Source organism: Pocillopora verrucosa, chromosome 4 (assembly GCF_036669915.1).
Source record: "Pocillopora verrucosa isolate sample1 chromosome 4, ASM3666991v2, whole genome shotgun sequence".
Classification (NCBI taxonomy): domain Eukaryota; kingdom Metazoa; phylum Cnidaria; class Anthozoa; order Scleractinia; family Pocilloporidae; genus Pocillopora; species Pocillopora verrucosa.
Genome location: NC_089315.1, coordinates 6,518,962 through 6,533,388, shown reverse-complemented (window position 1 = coordinate 6,533,388; position 14,427 = coordinate 6,518,962). Strand labels below are relative to the sequence as shown.

Sequence of the window (14,427 nt, the reverse complement as noted above, 5' to 3'; positions counted from 1 at the left end):
GAATAAAATCGAATAACTATCTCAATGCTTAGTAATACTACATTAACTTCGTTTACTTCCGTTTTGGCCAGCCTTACTTTGTCTTACCTTGAGAAATAAATTCAAAAGCGATTCTTTACACCGTTTCCCTATTATGGAAATAAAAAGGTTCCCGATTTCCTATGAAACCTCGTGTCAGTTCTCATCAACGACGAAGCTCTGTCCGTAAAAACAGGAAATACACTGCTCGATTTCTACGAACTCGCCACGTCATCAACATTTTCGGCTTTAACAATGTTACGAAATCTTGCCGTAACGCGACACGTTCCGAATAACAACAAAAACGACAGTAAAACCACTATCAATGATAAAAGTAATGACAAAAAACCGAAGGAAACGCTGTTACTTTGTAGGTGAGTTGCAATTCTGTTATTATTCAGAACATAACATGTCTGTTAAACTCATTTTCAAAGATTTTATTTACTTACTATGGTTTTCACTTGGCATGATATCAGACCTCTCTAAGACATTGCACGTCAACGATCTTTAACATGCTTAGTTGCCCTTTATTCAATCTAAATTTGTCATTAAATTGTGGACCCAATTTCTAACCATTACGCATATCATTTCTGAGAGAAGTTTTCAAACTTAGCCAATAATGGGAAAACAAAAATTTTTAAAGTGTTGGACTTTCTTGAAAGTGAGAACGTTGGACCTTACAAATGTCTGTTCTTTTGGATTTCGCATAGGGTTTTCAACATGAAATATTCTGGAACCAGACCCATTCAAAAATCGAAATTCGCAGCTGAACTTAAAAGGAAATACGGCTCAAACGTTGCAATTTAAAACGCCGTGCTTAATTTATTCAAACAAACAACCTCTCATGCTTTTAATCAAGGTATAAGTTTCGGGTTGCTGAAAGTTCGACGTTTGAACACAAAAACCCTCATGTGGTTTAAAGTACCAGAACAGGTTTTCTAGATGCTTTTGTCGTGGCTGATTGTAAAACTGTTTGTAGCTTATCGTAGTATGACTACTGTAGTCCGATATCCCTTCACTGGCAAGAAACCTAGAGAGGGAGCTTGGATGTTTCGTTCAGAAGCCTTGCTAATTATTCAAAACGTTGTTTTGTGTTTTTTGACCTCCACCATCACATGATGAATGTTAATCAGTTCACTCCGGATCGGAAGCCGTTTAAAAGGATGTTGAGATAAAATTTTCTGAAATCTGTGATAATACTGGATCAGTTGTGTTAGAGCAGCCTAGGAAATATAAAACAGAATTGTTATGAGGACGAGCTAGAGTCTGCATCAAAGGCTAATTACATAACATGCCACTAGCTGAACAAAGCATTACATTTGGGGTCTGTGAAGCCGAGAGCTAGTCCATCTCATGGGGATATCTTTCTCTGTCCATTTGGACTTTTCTTCGCAACTTGTGTTTCTCACCAAACTAATAGTTTGTGCTTGGCCTCACCCAAGGGGTTATTTAAATACCGAAGACTTAATTCACTTTGCGAGTAGCTACTCTTTGTGAACGTGATACCTGCAGAATTGTTGTACCATTCTTGAAGTTGGAGAACGATCTCATTATCTCTTGATTTATATTTTCAATTGACCTTTTCCAGTCCGATGCGAAACCACGCACAAGTTGTTGAATGCGTTCTAAATGGAAACAAGAAATCAGTAACAGGCCGAACAACTCGTTGTGTGGTGTGTCCCACAGTGTAAGAGTGGCCCTGGAAGCAATTGTCGGTGGTGACGCCCGCTGACGTTTTGAAAACCACAACAAAAGTCACCATTAGAGCCAAGAGATTTTCGGCTTGTACAGTACACAAAATAGAAACGAGTACATAAATAGAGAATATATCAGCGAAGCAAATACTGAACAGCCGACATACTTTCATCTGGCCTGATAACTTGTCCTTGTCCTCGTTCCAAAAGAGGCTCTGTCTCTTTAACGAAGGCAACCATTCCACCAAAAGCGGGAGAGAGAGCCTACACACAGAAAAGTAATTTAAAATTATTTTCATTCTCAATCAAAGGCTTGCACTTCCAGGGACAAATTAAAGACAAAAAAGCAGTCATGAAAATCAGTCAAATTTCTCTACACTATAAGAACAGAGTCAGGTCATACCTCTTCAACAAACTCCTGAATTCTGGCCGTGAGTAGCTGCTGAAAACTTTCCACCTCTTTGGAGTCTTCAGATGTTCTCTCCTGAAAAAGAGAACAGATAAAATGTTGGCACAACAGAGTGTGCATTTATTGCACTCCAAAACAAACAAACGAACAAACAAGCACAACAAAATTCACATAGCCAACCAAGAAAAAATGACCCCGAAAAGAATTCAACCCTCACATTTTCTAGATCTTATTAGTTGGCCATAAACCACTTTCGCTTTTACCGTCGGGCATTTACTATTCATAGTAGTTTAAATCGGGTGTTCTTGTGTAAAACATACCAGTAAAACAGCCAGCATCATATCGTAGTTGTTGATTAGGAAAATAAGCTGTTCTTTCCTTAAAGGAAACTCGGCGGCCATGCGCAAAATGAAGTTCTCGACCTCGACTTGTAAAGCTGCAAGGACTTTGTTTACCTTGAAAAAAAATTGGTAAATAGAGGAGATTACCACAGGAAATTTTTTCACCTAAAGTATAAAATAAAATTAAGAAAGAGGTCCCAGTAAGTGAATTAAATTTAATTATTCTAACCTTCTCATCTGGAAAACTTTCATTCAAGCTGACAATCGCGGCAGAAAACTCTGCATATCGACGGGTTATCTAAAAAAAAACACATTTGAAGAAAACTGAATAAATCAAGATAAATAAATAAAGGGGCTAAGTTTCTAAAGAAACTGTGGTGATGTGTTGGTGGGAGAGTACAACAGAGTAATTTAGTGTAATCAGCTGATTACACTGATTAACGATACGATCGCTCTGACGAAGGGCCAACGCTTGAATCGCCAGCCAGCCTTTAAAGTCTTTACGGTGGCCAATTTACGTTATCAACTCATTTGATTACACTAAATTACCCTGAAGAAATCAAGATTACTTTCTACAAACAATTTAGTACTACACTTCAAGACTTTCATATAAAAATCTGTGCATGTCACGCGTTTGGCTCAAGTCACGTATGAAAGAGATGAACATTATCATACGTAACGCGAGAGTATATAAACTTTTTTTGTTACACGGTGTGTTCTACGAAGCCGGTAAAAATGCAAAGAATAGTTAGAAGCCATGCTTACGTAATGTGGTCTGATGTCGATCACTCCAAGTCTTTGAGGATCTGTGTTACGGACACTGTCAACATTTAACTCTACTACGTACGTGAAACGTGGCCATGACATTTCCAGCACTGTGTCCCAATACCTGGTGAGAATAGCCACATAATATTACAGATGATCACAAGGTAGACTTCTTATGAACAACTATTACGTGGTTGAGCTGTTTGGCTGATGACAAAGCAAACTTTCCGTGTTAACCCCTTTAACCCCCAAAAGTGATTAGCATGTATCTTCTCCCTACAATATCCCCACATTATCCTGTACACAGGTAATGAGAATATTCAAACTAATCGGGTGGAAGTTGTTATCTTGATCCAACACCAAATTCTCGTAACTGCGGATTTACAAGGAGATGTGTTGCAGTTTGAGGGAAGAATTAACAATCAAATCTTGGGACTTAAGGGGTTAATCCCGGTACTCTTTCCTGGTTGATAATCACTTACTTGTCCAGAGCCGGGACGCTTCTCTTGTGCATCAGTATTCTGTATCGGTGTACAATGTGTATACACAGGAAGATTCCAATAGCGTCAAAACAGCTCTCCAAATATGTGTCCATTTGTTTCTGATTTGGAAAACAAAGGCAAACCAAATTGTAAGTACTTCAGCCCACTCTCTGAAAAATATTTTAGCAGGGAAAAAACAGTGGTAAAATAATGATAATAATAAAAAAATTAAAACGTTTCGGTCTCTTTAAAGACACAACACCTTTGTTAACAGTCACTGTAACGACTTGACAACAATGGGAAAACTGAAAGCACCTTCGCCGATTTCATTTTATGTCTCTCAAAAGATCTCTTTGAAACAAACCTCTATGACATAACTTACCAGAAATAAGGATAATGTTTTGCCGAACACAGCGGTAAACAGATCTCTTGCTGAGTTTTTCTGTACCATGAAAAAGTCAGCTAGGAATAGGTATTCACGGCAGCTGTTATCCAGTAAAGCAAAGTGCATGCTGCGAAACAGACTTTCAAAGGAGTGCTGTAAAAAGAAGAGATTAACAAACAGTTCAAAATACTCTCCATCATCATGGGTAAAGTTCAAACAATTACTCTCCATTTCCCCCAAAACAAATTGACGGTAAGTGTAAGACAACAAGACGCGTCAATAACCACACAACCCAGTGCAAAATATATTAGTGTAGTGGAAATCAACCCGCCTCGGCTAAATCAGAATTTGAGATAACAAGTTACTGCTGCAAAAAAATTGCAATAGTTTTTTTTTTTTATTATGCGATGGTCAACGAATAGCAAATTTTAAGCAAATGATGAAGTAAATGAAAGCTTTTTAACAGTAGACATTCTGTTTCAGTGTGGCCATTGACTCTCTCACCTTCTTTTCGCTCTTTTGCGCCGCATGAGGCACGATCACGGGTTCTTCTAACTCTGATGTTAAAACACTGCCACGGCTTCCTAGAGTAAAAATTGTGGAACGATTCTTTAAAGCAACTCTTCCAGAGAAAATACTTTAAAAGAATTAAGGAGAAATCCGGTTCAGCTGATAATGCTACACTCATACAATTGAAGAAGATCCCCGTTGAAAGGTTTTGATGGCCCCTAAGTATCCTTCTGTCCCATTAAGCCACATTCACAGTGCCATCACAAATTACACCAATACAGCTGAAAAATTACATGTTCATTTGGAAAAGGATATCTCTCTTAGCGTTATCCTCTATTCCCATAAGGTCGTCTCTATCCGCCTGTTCTTCAAACTGAGAAAAAAAATTACAATGATAAATGCACAAATGAAAAAAATGGACACTATGTTGGCTTAACGGTTACGCGTCAACTTGAAATTGTTGCAGTCATAAAGAAAAACGAGAGATGTTTTTTTAATCGAGTGACACAAGATAATATTGGCGAGAAGGATTCAGAACTTTGTTGTGTGATCCAAGCTGCTTCACTGATGGGAAAAATTTTCGCGTACTTGCAAAAAAAAAATGGGGAGGAAATCAACCAAGAAAAGGTGATATTTGCTCACCTGCAGCTTGAGAAGTTTGGAAATGTACGTTTTAAAATATGAGAAATAAATCTTGCTCATGGTGTCGATGTACTCATCCTTTATTTCCCTCGCAACTTGACGATGATGCGCCATAAGAAATTCATTAAAATACCTGGCAACGATAAGGAAATGAACAAGCTTCAGTCGGCATCTGTCACTCAAGCACTATTCAGAGGGAATGGGGTAACTTTCTAAATTAATTTTAGTTCAGTGTTGGTGGAGGGTATTGCAAGATAGTTTGTTTTAACGTAAGTTGGCCACTGTAAAGAGTTTCTGAAGCTGACGTTTCGAGCATTAGCACTCGTCAGAGCGAAAGACGAAGCGTACATGCTGGAATCGTAAGCTTTAGAAACTCTTTACGGTAGCCAATTTGCATTATCAACTCAATTGATTAAAACCAAATCACCATTTAGACAAGGTGAGCTTTTCTTTAAATTTTCTCTACTTGATGTTAATTCTAAGCTTATAACTAAAAGTTAGGCTGTCTCTTCCTCCCTCCATTTCCACGAGTTTTGCTTTCCCGTGTCATTAATTTGCGAGAAAATGGAGCGAGGTTTTACATTAGTACCTGAGCGATGAAAAGTAAAACAAATACGTAGATTTGACGCTCAGTTCAAAACAGTACCGACATAATATTAAACCGAAAAAAATGAAATACCTAAATTTGAGCAAGGCATTTTGTGGAATCTGATAATTAGTCATCGGGCGACGAAATTGATATATCCTCTGCAACACATAGTCTCGTATCTTGTGCACTGCCTGGAAATGAATAGAACAGTAAATTCATTTTACAATAACGCTTGAGAAATTGGTTATAAAACAAAGGAGGATATTTGCATGTCATTACACTCTAGGTATTGTTCTCAAAAGAGATCATGTATCAGATACTTACACTAATTAACCTGTTATTAGTCTTAATTAGGATCTTTTAAAAGTAAGTATTGAAGGGAATCATGAATCCGTTTGGAAAATCATACATTTGGGCCTAAAACGACGGATGGAAGTCCCAAGGAATGGGTCGCGAACTCGCAAAAAAGAGTTTCAGAGAATAACCAAACCCTGAGGCCCGGTTATTCACTCAAGGTCTAACCTACACCACGGTTTTACGTAATCGGTGGGCCTAGCTCAGGCTTTCTCTACACGAGAGTTGATTTATTCGTTGTTCACAAATTTAAAGGTTCAGATAAAAGGTTCAGCTAAATTAAGAATTGTATAGGACGTGGATCTGTTAAACAACAGCCAAACTTTGCTTAAATAGTCAGACCTGAGAATCGGTGATCTTGAGCCTTCGACGTTCAACGGTCGATGAGAAATGAAATGGGTTTACGCCGTTTGAGTGCGACTGTCTGACCAGGCAGTACTATGAATCCACAAACAATGAACTTCACGTCTGGTACATTACCTTGCCTTTCAGCATCTCCAGTATATGTCCCACATCATTGACCGAGAGAGCCCCTTTAAAAGATTGCTCCTTTGCAAAGTCGATCTTGTGGTGTAACTCGTGCAGTTGTTCAATGAATGCCTGCTCTGTCACTGGTGTCTCATTAATGTGTCTGTAATATAAAAATTTATTTTACCACTACCAGAAAAACTCTCCCACGCGTTTTTCGACTGCGTGTCGTAAAATCTGAAGTTAAGTAATTGAGACTTCCAATGAGTTCAAAGGGAAAGTCGAGAAGCTGAAGGGAAAACTTGGAAGACCCTTTACTGTGTGCGAGAATCATAATGCACGTCCTAGCTCAGAATGAATCTCTCAAGAGAGAATTGTATCGTACAGGTGAGGCGGTAAGTTAAGATATTTGTCCTGCACTTCAAGGATGTTTAATTCTACAGATACTATTTCCAAGGGAAAAAATAAGAATGATTTCAAACTGATTAAAAAACTTAGCTCAATCAAAACGGCTGCGAATCAAGTTTTCGAGTCTTGAAATTGAAAAGGCGAGACTGGTTAATAACAGACCGCGACACGGCAAATTTATTCAGACACACCAAACTACAACTTCATTACAATTACAAAAGAGAATTCCATCTACGGAAAAAAGAGAGTAAAAAACAAAAAGCGTGAACATCAATCGTGAGATTCTACCGAGATTTCAAAAGGAATTGAGCCGATACCTGCGCACGTAACAGCCTGGAAGCTGTTCGCATTTGCACTTACATACGTAATTAACTCAGGTGAGAAAGAGCACAAGTGCTCACACAGATGAATTGGTTTGTTTATCATTTTAATTTGCTGGCAATTTTTCATTAATAATTTACATTAACAATTCATATGTTAAAGCGAACTTTCAAGGGTAGACGGCTTGAAAGCAGTTAATTCGAACCTTTCGCCAGCTCGAACTTGAAGCCAATTCCTTTGAGGAACACTTTTTTTCACTTTCAGTCTGCTAACTCGAGCTTCTCGGTGTGTCGAGCTAGCAGGGTTCGATATCCTTCTCGCTTAGGCAATCATTGAACTAAAACAGTGCTGGAAAAAACGGGAACTTTTTACTGTAAATCAACTCCATCCTAAAATCTGTCATCAATAAGTGATTAACGAATGTTACCCTTTTCGCATTTCAAACGCTGGTTGTTCCACATCTTTCACAATCAGCCTTTGCCTTGCCATACAAAGGTCTCCCTATCCCTGGACTGTGTGCACTAAAAGCAGTACGTCTCTGCGTCGAGTTGAGCGACGATGAAGATTGTGAAGTAGCTCCTGAGGTTCCGAAAAAACTCTGCCAAACTTGTAAAAACGCTCGGCGATACTGGGAGACTCTCCAAGCGTAGATGAAGGGATTTATGGCCGAATTTATGTACAAAAATCTGGAAGACGCTACGTCGATCTTGTGAAAAGTTACCGATTGCTGGCAGCGATTGCAAAAGTACAACAAATGAAGAGTGACGTATTGTGGAATATATGTGATGTAAAACAACGCTAGAATGATTGCAATTGTAATGGCCATTCGTCTCTCACGTTCTAAGGAGTACCTCGCGACAGAATCGTACCCACCAGTTTGAAGTTCACGCGTTTGAGAAACGAGAGAGAGGAAAACGTTGGCGTAGATGAACGTTAAAAATACGGCAGGCAGAGAAATGTGAGTATGAAGGTATATAAGTGTGTACGTTTCCTCTGATAAGCGAGTTAGAGGAAGTGAACACATTGCGATGGATGCAAACCATAATACAGCGATAAACACCTTGAGTCTTCCCTTTGTAATAATTGATTTGTAATCCACGGGAGAGTTGATCGCTACGTAACAAGCTATTGACATGGCGATAATGGAATAACTGCTTACAAATAGAGTCGTAGAGAGCACTGTGTACACGATCGACTTAAAAACCACAATGTGAGGTATGTGTTCGAGTCTAGATCGAAACACATCTCTCAAAGCAACCAGGAAAACATTCAAAGACCCCAACAGAAGATCAGACAGGCTCAAATTTGTGATCAGTAAAACCGCAGGTAATTTTCGGAGCGACTTTTGAGGATCTTTATATGTCGTGAAGAGCAGGGCTGAATTTGCTATAATAATGATACTCGCTAAAATGAATCCTGCTGCAGCCAAACTCGACCAGTATGCTTTGTCCACGATTATCGTCAGATAAAAATCGTAATTTGGATCAGAGGCATTCAACATTGTCTTACAAAAACGAAGCTGAATCGAGTGACGGTGGTTGGTGTTTTAGTATCAACTTACTAGACCAACGTGCTCTATACATACTATCAAAAACTTGACTAAATAATAACGACCACGCATATTCATTTTAAAACGAAATTTTGACACGTATCTTGTCCTACGTCAATACAAAAAACAGCCTGCCTTCAAATTAATGCTTAATTAATTTCTACGGTTTTTCGCGGCATCATCCTTTCAGTTGTATCAACAAACAGCCATTATTGCACTCTTGGACGATGACGAACTTGTTGCTTTTTCGCTTAAAAGATGCAAACCTCCACGAATTTGGATTTTCAAAGTTTACAAAAGGGATGAGAAGTCGCATTTACAACGGCTTTTCGACTGATTCGATTATAAATGAAATCACCATACCATGACATTACGTGCAGTATTACCTAAACGGTAAAACAAAAAAACAGCATAACCTTAGGCAGTATCAAAGGAGAATTTTGTAGCACTGCAGGTTTCCTCACCCATTTTGTATAAGCCAAACTAATTTAGCAACTGAGGGATACGTCAAAGTTTGCTTTTTCTTGTACATATTTAAAGTGGTATTCAATAATTACCCCTTCCTATAACAGACATGACGTTTCGAACGAAACTTTAAAACAGGTCGAACCAAGTTTAAGAAAAGGAAGTTTGAGATCTCCAGGATTAGGCGGGAGTTGACTCATGACCATCTTTTTTCTCTTTTGACCGGGGATGTTCATGAAAGTTGGTCTGGTTGATGTCAGCCTAGCAAATGGTGAAACAATTTTACATAACTGAAAAAGGACACTGCAGGATATTAATTAGGAGTCTGACAGGTGTCCACATTCTCGAGTATGAATTTTTTAGAAAAAGAAGATGACGAAGACCAAAAGTATCCTCTAGTTATAAAGAAAGATCGAGATTATCCGTCAGACAGTCATTCCATGAATAGAATGCTTTTCGATTGAGCGTCGTAAAACCAAAGTTATCTATCGCAATAAAGGGGCTACGTTTCTAAAGAAACTGGTGCTGCGTCGGTGGAAATTATAACATGTAATCTAGTGTTAACAACTGAGTTGAAACGTAAATTGACCACCGCAGAGAGTTTTAAAGGCTGACGTTTCGAGTGTTAGCCATTCGTCAGAGCGATTACTGTAACTATCACAATAGCCACCACAAGTGGCCAATGAGAAGGTAGAGTAACAGCAACCGCGTAAATTGTGGGAAAATGTGGTTTACTTACGTAATCATGGAGGGTGGTACCACTATGTCACCAACAAACTGACTCAATTCACCCTTGATAGCCTGAGGAGAGAAATAAAGCTGAAATAAAACTGGAGTCAATCAAAGTACAGAGAAGTCATATCTCAGATGGAAAGAAAAAAAAAAAAAGAAGAGTGGAAAGATTTTGAGGACTAAGATTGAAAGGAGAACATTAGGGTAAAGAGAATTGAAGAGAGGAGGATGGAAGAACAGGAAGTACTTTAAGGAACAAAACAGCACAAAACAGAATGCAGCATGAAGAGATGGAGGAAATTAAAAAAGAATTGAATGTGAGAACAAGGTTAAGACTTAATAATTTAAATAATTAAATAATGAAATCAAGTCAAGGCTCAAGTTAGTGTCAAGTTTGAAATGACCTCCAGGAGTGAACAAACATGACATAATGTAATAAGATAGACATAGAATGCAAATGAACTAAAATGTTTATGGTACATGCTCAGAGTTCTGCCTATGTTCATAGCCTGGTGAGGTTTCTCAACATGTAATGACTACTCACCTGTCTATTCTTTAGCTTTATGTTCATTGATAAAGACTGTTCTTGGAGAGTTTGGATTTCTGAGCTTATGCTACCAAGATCTTCCTGGTGAATGGATGGAAACAAGCAAGGATATATTTTTAATGTTGTGTATCCCCATTTTAACTTGTAGATTGCCGTGCATGACTGCCTACTTAACCATTGCTAAATCAAAATTAATTCCAAAAAAGAACACACTACAATTTAAACAGGAATAGGCCTGTGATACGATAAATTTACAGCAAAAAGCACAACCAAATATGTTGATGATTTTGAAGCATTCAAACAACTTGATCTTCATTTTTATCTAGTTCTCATTATGAACATACAAAGAGGAACTACAGATACAGATTGATATTTGTTCAGAAAATTTAACCCAAAACAAGTTGTTATGTGGGCCAATCATTTAAAGATAGTTAAGCTGCTGTTTAATAAAACCGTGTCCTAAACAATCTTCAATTTAGCTGGACCTTTATCTCAACATTTATTTAAGCTTACAGTGGAAGGACATTTATTCAGTGAAATCAACCCTCTTATAGAGAAAGCCTGAGGATCACTGGTTGCCTAAAAACCATGGTTTGGGTTAGACCTCGTGTAAATAATCAGCCTCATATGTTCATACCTGGAAACTTGTGAGCATCTTTTCCATACTCTGCAAAACAAGAAAAGAACTAACTTAAGTTGATACATCTTTTCTTTAACCCTTTAACTCCCTTGAGTGACCAAGACAGAATTTCTCCTTACAATATCAATACAATATCAACCAGATAAGTGATGAGAATAAAGAAAAATATCAACCTGGGGATAATTAGTTGATCCGATACTAAATTCTCTGAATTAACATTGTAAGAATTGTATGGTTGACAGTAAGGAGAATAACAAATTTGATCTGGGAGTTAAAGGGTTAAAGCAAAAGAATTGAATCTATAAACTGAGGCTTGGCATTGTTTGTGTTGTCTTCCGTTTGAATGAATGTTGAAAAGAGTTACAGTATATTAAAGGATGTAGAGAAAATACTTTTGATAGTAATGATTTGTCATTGAAATAAACAATGTACTGTAGACTAGGGTACCTTAAAATCATCAAGACCAAACCAAGAAATAAAGGGTAAGAAGAAAGGTACAAAAAATTAGAACTGTCCATAGATGGCAAAAAGTTTTTATTTTGTGCATTTTTCTTCAACACTTGTTGAAAATGTACCAGGTATTAACCGAAACTGTATTTGATGGGAAACCTGATAAATATCATACTGAAAATATCAACTCACTGCAAGAATCGTGTCACAGGAGGCAATCTGGTTGTGAAGGCTTGCAATATTCTCACTCTCTTTGATATCTTTGATTGCAGTCAAGTAAAAAAAAATTTAAATAAAATGGATTTCAAAGAAAATCAATCAGTATATGAAAATGCTCAGGCAGTAAAATAAAATAGAGTTACTACATTATGCACTGTATGAATCCAGTTGTAATCAATAAGTGAATAAGACTTCTAAAAGCGTAGGATACAGTCCAGAATTGATGCATTTTCAACCTCATGTAGGTCTCCCTCAATCTGTCTTGAATACTGCCGAGGTCTACTCCCTGAATTTTAAAATAATGATCAATAAGGTACAGGATACTATTACATAATGGCAATCAGTAAACTATTAAAAGAGCGGCTAAGGATGTGTTGCATCTTAGAAAAAAAAGGTAACTGAACAAATGCATTTTTCAGAAGCACCTCTTTTACATTTCCAAACCTCTTTTTCCAAAAAATAAAAATACCATTCTGCTTACTTTTTCCAAAGCTTCCTTTACCAACTCGTCCTCTAAATTTTCTTGTATGTGCACTGTTAAAATGAAAAAAAGAAATGAGCAAAACTTTTACATAATATGACACGGCCTTGTTTGTTCCTCTGACGAATGTCAATTCCTAGAATCAATTTCTGCCGTTTTCTAACTAAATCCATTTTTATTTTTCTTGGTTAAAGTTAGAAATATTTTTCTGCAGCGGAAAAAAAAAAATCGAAAACTAGTTTTAAACCATTCTGAGTTTAATTTATAAACATTCTGACAATCATGAACTTTTATAAAGATGTTCCACTTTTCCTTCCATACCATCAACTTCGTCTAAAATAAAATTCATCTTGAGACGTGAGGTCCAGTTCACCTAGATCTAGGTCAACCTGTAGATCCTAAGAAAAGAATCAATAACTCTTGTGCCGTTCAGATACAACCTAGTCAATAAACTACTGAAGATAGACAACCTCGAAATCCTGCGGGCATAATATTTTTCATTTTGTGACATGAAATCGCAATGCTAATAAACGAACAGAAAAGAACACTATTTTAATTTTAAATTACTTCATCTGCGTCTTCGACGTCGTTGGAATCCCCTTCGTTTGTATCTGGAATGCCTGTATTATCTTCATTTTCTTGATGGCTGTCCGCCATCTTGGATCTTCGCTGGCACCAGACGTAGTCGGCGTGTATGGTACACTATTGTGTATCATTTAATCTTCATGATGACTCTGGCAGCTATATGAAGTATATTTTGCTCCAAGAAAGCCCGCTGTCAAAGGCAAGGGAGCAAAACAAATAGCGTTATGTTCGTTACGTTACTTGACCTCATTTGGAGCTATCGTAGAGCGTGATCCTTTCCGGTTCAGAATGACCCAGTTCAATTTCCGCTCCACCCCTTGGAATGCTCGTACGGGCCTAAATTGGAAGTTAGGAGGATTTCGCAAGCATTAGCATTCCTGTCTCCTTTAAACCCACGGCTCTTTGTGTTTGATTCAAAGGATTGACTAAGTTACCACTACTTGATTAGCGAAAAGAAGTTTTAGCTATGGGAAATTTAATTGGAATTGACTCTCACAAGAAGCAACAGATCGAAGTAAGACTTGTGAATGTAAACATACGCAAAGTTGAGATTTCGTGCCTGCACGTTCAGTGAAATTGTAAATGATGGAACTTTATCGAAATTACACACTGATCGACGTTCGTGCGACTACTTTGAGAACAAGCTTTTTTCTCAAGCCAGTCATTCATTTTTTTTTAACAAACAGGAATTAATTACCGCAGTGAAAGCAAGAAAATTGCTCCTTTCCTAACTCAAGTATTTCGGTGCTCGTTTTGCGATCACGCTCAGCCTAGTTATCGATCCACTGAATGCAGACAAAATGTTTTCAGAAACTGATGTGTAATGAAACTGAAACTTATGTAAAAAAAATTTGGAAGATTATTTTTTTGCATTGTAGTTAAATTAAGTGCAACGTGTAATGTCATTTTATTGCTCAATATACCTGGTTTAGTTCAACATAATTGACCTGACTGGTTTGTGGAGATTTGACGGAACTTGTAGCTGATCATCCTCTCTTCAGTTGAATCGATATTTTGCCATTTCTGGTCATATGTAGAAAATCAATACGTATTTCCGGGAGGAAATAGCGAAGAGAGCAGTCAACGTAGTGAAAGTGATTACATGGGTGTACATGTATATTCGTGTCCCACCCAATTCAATAGCAGCTTTGACAGATACATCACATAATTAGGAAGTGATTCAGCGAGATTCAGCACGAACCAATTCGTACCTGATGGAATGCCCATATATTTGTTTTGATTGATAAAATTATTATTTTCTACACATTTTGTTAAAAAAATATGTTGTTAAAATATACATGTATTTGATATTTACAGTATGTGACTGATCACTCACGATAAATTTTCGTTGATTTGTTCCCCTCCCTTTATTA

General features: G+C 37.5%; 2 protein-coding genes across 2 annotated transcripts; both read right to left on the bottom strand.

Moving 5' to 3' along the window:
• Positions 1 to 440: 440 nt before the first annotated feature.
• LOC131773542 (vacuolar protein sorting-associated protein 52 homolog) lies at positions 441 to 13,152 on the bottom strand. Its single transcript, XM_066165584.1, is given in 24 exon segments — positions 441 to 1,241; positions 1,525 to 1,643; positions 1,880 to 1,976; positions 2,116 to 2,196; positions 2,442 to 2,576; positions 2,692 to 2,760; positions 3,228 to 3,351; positions 3,710 to 3,828; positions 4,092 to 4,247; positions 4,599 to 4,732; positions 4,920 to 4,977; positions 5,247 to 5,379; positions 5,926 to 6,026; positions 6,670 to 6,820; positions 10,140 to 10,201; positions 10,677 to 10,760; positions 11,317 to 11,346; positions 11,962 to 12,029; positions 12,200 to 12,265; positions 12,268 to 12,274; positions 12,470 to 12,522; positions 12,791 to 12,812; positions 12,814 to 12,867; positions 13,037 to 13,152. Coding segments are annotated over 24 exon segments (2,160 nt in total). The 5' UTR covers positions 13,127 to 13,152; the 3' UTR covers positions 441 to 1,094.
• Positions 7,242 to 9,055, bottom strand: LOC131773543 (adrenocorticotropic hormone receptor). Its single transcript, XM_059089489.2, has one exon. The coding sequence runs from the start codon at positions 8,885 to 8,887 to the stop codon at positions 7,826 to 7,828; it is 1,062 nt and encodes a 353-aa protein (XP_058945472.1). The 5' UTR covers positions 8,888 to 9,055; the 3' UTR covers positions 7,242 to 7,825.
• Positions 13,153 to 14,427: the final 1,275 nt, after the last annotated feature.